Here is a 5233-nt window from a genome sequence, read left to right as displayed (position 1 = left end):
CTCATGCTGTAGATGAGGGGGTTCACTGCTGGAGGCACCACTGCGTACAAAACAGCCATCAGCAGATCCAGGGATGGGGAGGAGATGGATGGAGGTTTCAGGTAGGCAAAGAAGCAAATGCTGATAAACAGGGAGACCACGGCCAGGTGAGGGAGGCAGGTGGAAAAAGCTTTGTGCCGTCCCTGCTCCGAGGGGATCCTCAGCACGGCCCTGAAGATCTGCACATAGGACACCACAATGAACACAAAACAACCAAAGACTAAAAAGGCACTGACCACAATAAGCCCAGTTTCCCTGATGTAGGACGCTGAGCAGGAGTGCTGGATGATGTGGGGGGTTTCACAGAAGAACTGGTCCAGGACATTGCCCTGGCAGAGGGGTAGGGAAAACGTACTGGCCGTGTGCAGGAGAGCATCGAGAAACCCAGTGCCCCGGGCAGCTGCTGCCATGTGGACACAAGCTCTGCTGCCCAGGAGGGTCCCGTAGTGCAGGGGTTTGCAGATGGCAACGTAGCGGTCGTAGGCCATGATGGTGAGAAGACAATACTCTGCTGACATCAAGGCAACAAAGAAAAAGACTTGGGCAGCGCATCCCAAATATGAGATGGCCCTAGTGTCCCAGAAGGAATTGGCCATGGACTTGGGGACAGTGGTGGAGATGCAGCCCAGGTCAAGAACAGAGAGGTTGAGGAGGAAGAAGTACATGGGGGTGTGGAGGCGGTGGTCACAGGCGATGGCAGTGATGATGAGGCCGTTGCCCAGGAGGGCAGCCAGGTAGATGCCCAGGAAGAGCCAGAAGTGCAAGAGCTGCAGCTCCCGTGTGTCTGCAAATGGCAGGAGGAGGAACGCAGCGATGGAGCTGACATTGGACATTTGTTCACTCTGAGCATGGAGGACTACTGAAAGAGGAGAAGACATTGACTAGTTAGGGCAGACTTCTTTGACTCAATCCTATGCTATTTCCAAAAAAAAATCTCCTCAAAATTAATGATCTTTCTCTGAAGGAACTTCATGCATTTCAATTTTGTGACCTCAGTTTTGTGCTGCTGACTGAGAGGAATTGTCTTTGAAAGGGCAGAAATCCTCATCCCCCAGTCAAGATGAGCCAGCTGCACACAAACATGAAAAGCTGAGCAAATGGTGCTTCAGTACACGGTGACCTTGAGAAACTCTGGGATTCAGCCAATGGAAGTCACTTAAGTTCTTCAAGGAGAAGTGGCTAGTCCTGCATCAGTGGGTGGCAGGGAGGAAGGGGGAGAATAATTCCCTATGTCAGGACAGGCTGAGACCTGACCAGAGCAGTGACTCTGAGGAGAAGGCCTGGGCACTACGAGGGATGTCCTACAAGCCATCAGAGTATGGACACTACAAACAAGGCCAGCTGCATATGATGCTGCATGAGGAGGATGTGGGCCACCCAGACAGCCTGAGTTCTCATCCCCCTCAACTCAACACTGGTGTGCTCCCACACACATTGATGTGTCCCAGTGTGGTGCTCCCATTTTTGAGAAGTAGTGATGGACTGGAGAGTGTCCAGTGGAGGTCTGCCACAATGGCAGCCACGATGGCAGAGGGGAGTTGGCTACAGCCTGCAGAGAAGGAGGTGCAGGTGTGGGACACGGTAGGACAGCCTATGGTGGAACTGACAGAGGGATGAAAGGTCTGAAAAGCACCAACAGAGATGAGGTCTGTCTCCCCTTGGCTCTGGCTGCTGCCTCTGCCACTGATGCCTATGAGGAAGCACCTTATCCCTACAGCGCCAGGGTCTCATTGCCTCCCCTTCCCCACCCGAGAGCCTGGGAGGTATCGGACCATGGTCCTGCCCTTGACATTGCACATCCCCACATCACACAGCCCCAGGAAGAGGTGTCTCCCCTTCCCCACCTGAGAGCCGTGAAGGTGTCGTACCGTAGTCCTGCCCTTGACGTTGAACATCCTTACATCACACTGCCCCAGGAAGAGCCCTGAGCAATGTGTGAGTGACAGGAACACCCTCCTCAGGGGCTGGGGCTCACGGCTTATTGTAACACATCCAGGTTTACTCAGAATCTGTTCCACCTTTCCATTCCCTTTGTCTACCTGTCATCTCTGCCTCCAGTTTTCTGCTCTAAGCAGCCGCTGGGGAGGCTTAATTCCCAAACTGGACTCAGCGATGGACACGAACTAAACTCGGGAACAGGATTCAGGAATGCATGGATCGTGACCAAAGACAGATGGACAGAGTCCCCCTCTGGACCTGCTGCTGGACCTTCCTGTCTCTCCCAGGAGCCTGACTGTGCAAGGACACTGCTGTGTGCCCCCACTCTGCACACTCACATCTTTGCTGTTCCCTGGTGTTTGTTCTCCTGGGCGAGTTTCCTGAGACACCTTTTGGAAGGAGACCTGAGCCTTCGGGCTCCGCCCTGAGCAGATCCTCTGGTATGATGGAAATGCTGTTTTGGAGGCCAGCTCTGTCACAAAAATGCCCATTCCCTGTCCCTGCAGGCGGTCACAGGCCTGCCATATCGCAAGGCTGTCACCGAGCTTCAAGAGCATTCAGGCCTTACACCAACAGAGGAGCTCAGAAGGAAAGCGCTGAAGTGGAAAGTGATCAGCTCTGGGAAGACCAAGTGCTGGTGCTCCTTGTCAGGGCTGCTGTGCCGGGCCTCCTTTCCCCTCCGCCTCTGCACACAGCATCTGCCCCTGCAGCTCCAGAGAAGGTCTCAAAGGAAGGACAAACAAGGCCAACAAGTTGTTGGCAGGTCCTTTATTTGGTTTAAACACAGAGAGCACGGCTCTTCATTTACACAGTCTGTGTGTCACAGAGAACATGGATTGTTACCTAATTAGAAATGGCACAAATAATGGCATTTCTTTGTGGACAAGATTATAAGAAGTAAACCAAAGCAAAACAACCCAAACTCACAACCAAAACCAACTAAAGCTACCAAAGACTGCCTGGGCCTCTGATGAGTTACATTAAGGCTTATTTGCAGTAAAAGGCAAGCAGTTAAATGCTTCTGAAAATCATCCGGTTATCAATTTCCATATGACGTCCTTCAGCTCCCTATTCCTCATGCTGTAGATGAGGGGGTTCACTGCTGGAGGCACCACTGCGTACAAAACAGCCATCAGCAGATCCAGGGATGGGGAGGAGATGGATGGAGGTTTCAGGTAGGCAAAGAAGCAAATGCTGATAAACAGGGAGACCACGGCCAGGTGAGGGAGGCAGGTGGAAAAAGCTTTGTGCCGTCCCTGCTCCAAGGGGATCCTCAGCACGGCCCTGAAGATCTGCACATAGGACACCACGATGAAAACAAAACAAATAAAAGAAAAAAAGACGGTAACTACAAGAAGACCCACTTCTCTGAGGTAGCGTGAGTCCGAGCAGGAGAGCTTGAGAATCTGGGGGATTTCACAGAAGAATTGGTCCAGGACATTGCCCTGGCAGAGGGGCAGTGAAAATGTATTGGCCGTGTGCAGGAGAGCGTGGAGAAACCCGCTGCCCCAGGCAGCTGCTGCCATGTGGACACAAGCTCTGCTGCCCAGGAGGGTCCCGTAGTGCAGGGGTTTGCAGATGGCAACGTAGCGGTCGTAGGCCATGATGGTGAGAAGACAATACTCTGCTGACATCAAGGCAACAAAGAAAAAGACTTGGGCAGCGCATCCCAAATATGAGATGGCCCTAGTGTCCCAGAAGGAATTGGCCATGGACTTGGGGACAGTGGTGGAGATGCAGCCCAGGTCAAGAACAGAGAGGTTGAGGAGGAAGAAGTACATGGGGGTGTGGAGGCGGTGGTCACAGGCGATGGCAGTGATGATGAGGCCGTTGCCCAGGAGGGCAGCCAGGTAGATGCCCAGGAAGAGCCAGAAGTGCAAGAGCTGCAGCTCCCGTGTGTCTGCAAATGGCAGGAGGAGGAACGCAGCGATGGAGCTGACATTGGACATTTGTTCACTCTGAGCATGGAGGACTACTGAAAGAGGAGAAGACATTGACTAGTTAGGGCAGACTTCTTTGACTCAATCCTATGCTATTTCCAAAAAAAAATCTCCTCAAAATTAATGATCTTTCTCTGAAGGAACTTCATGCATTTCAATTTTGTGACCTCAGTTTTGTGCTGCTGACTGAGAGGAATTGTCTTTGAAAGGGCAGAAATCCTCATCCCCCAGTCAAGATGAGCCAGCTGCACACAAACATGAAAAGCTGAGCAAATGGTGCTTCAGTACACGGTGACCTTGAGAAACTCTGGGATTCAGCCAATGGAAGTCACTTAAGTTCTTCAAGGAGAAGTGGCTAGTCCTGCATCAGTGGGTGGCAGGGAGGAAGGGGGAGAATAATTCCCTATGTCAGGACAGGCTGAGACCTGACCAGAGCAGTGACTCTGAGGAGAAGGCCTGGGCACTACGAGGGATGTCCTACAAGCCATCAGAGTATGGACACTACAAACAAGGCCAGCTGCATATGATGCTGCATGAGGAGGATGTGGGCCACCCAGACAGCCTGAGTTCTCATCCCCCTCAACTCAACACTGGTGTGCTCCCACACACATTGATGTGTCCCAGTGTGGTGCTCCCATTTTTGAGAAGTAGTGATGGACTGGAGAGTGTCCAGTGGAGGTCTGCCACAATGGCAGCCACGATGGCAGAGGGGAGTTGGCTACAGCCTGCAGAGAAGGAGGTGCAGGTGTGGGACACGGTAGGACAGCCTATGGTGGAACTGACAGAGGGATGAAAGGTCTGAAAAGCACCAACAGAGATGAGGTCTGTCTCCCCTTGGCTCTGGCTGCTGCCTCTGCCACTGATGCCTATGAGGAAGCACCTTATCCCTACAGCGCCAGGGTCTCATTGCCTCCCCTTCCCCACCCGAGAGCCTGGGAGGTATCGGACCATGGTCCTGCCCTTGACATTGCACATCCCCACATCACACAGCCCCAGGAAGAGGCCTGAGCAACGTGGGAGGGACAGGATCTCCCTTCCCGGGGGCTGGGGGTCACGGCTTGGCCCTTTGGCTGAATGCAACACATCCAGGTTTCCTCAGATCTGTTCCACCTTTACACTCCCTTTGTCATCTCTGCCTCCAGTTTTCTGCTCTAAGCAGCCGCTGGGGAGGCTTAGTCAGTAATGGTCCTCAGTGGGACCCATTAACCCACCAGGAAACTTTGGACTTTGAGTTTGACTTGAACTTCATGAGAGGTTTCCTCAGTACATTAAGGCTTATTTGCAGTAAAAGGCAAGCAGTTAAATGCTTCTGAAAA

At 52.6% G+C, this 5233-nt stretch overlaps 2 protein-coding genes across 2 annotated transcripts in view; both read right to left on the bottom strand.

Annotated features, from left to right (window-relative positions):
• LOC106899054 (olfactory receptor 14J1-like) overlaps positions 1-872 on the bottom strand; it is a 13211-nt gene extending 12339 nt beyond the window's left edge. Inside the window, exon 1 of the mRNA XM_014960712.1 lies at positions 8-872. Within this exon, the coding sequence (XP_014816198.1) occupies positions 8-872 (865 nt within the window). The remainder of the gene's footprint in view (positions 1-7) is intronic.
• Positions 873-3005: 2133 nt separating this feature from the next.
• LOC106899053 (olfactory receptor 14J1-like) lies at positions 3006-3926 on the bottom strand. Its single transcript, XM_014960711.1, has one exon. The coding sequence runs from the start codon at positions 3924-3926 to the stop codon at positions 3006-3008; it is 921 nt and encodes a 306-aa protein (XP_014816197.1).
• Between the last annotated feature and the right edge of the window lie 1307 nt (positions 3927-5233).

Source organism: Calidris pugnax, unplaced genomic scaffold (genome assembly GCF_001431845.1).
Source record: "Calidris pugnax isolate Ruff unplaced genomic scaffold, ASM143184v1 scaffold496, whole genome shotgun sequence".
Classification (NCBI taxonomy): domain Eukaryota; kingdom Metazoa; phylum Chordata; class Aves; order Charadriiformes; family Scolopacidae; genus Calidris; species Calidris pugnax.
Note: the sequence above shows the minus strand (reverse complement) of the source record. Positions and strands in the feature narration are given on the sequence as shown.

Excerpts from the sequence above, each read along its gene's own strand:
- LOC106899053 (XM_014960711.1), bottom strand. The coding sequence starts at position 3,926 with ATGTCCAATGTCAGCTCCATCGCTGCGTTCCTCCTCCTGCCATTTGCA.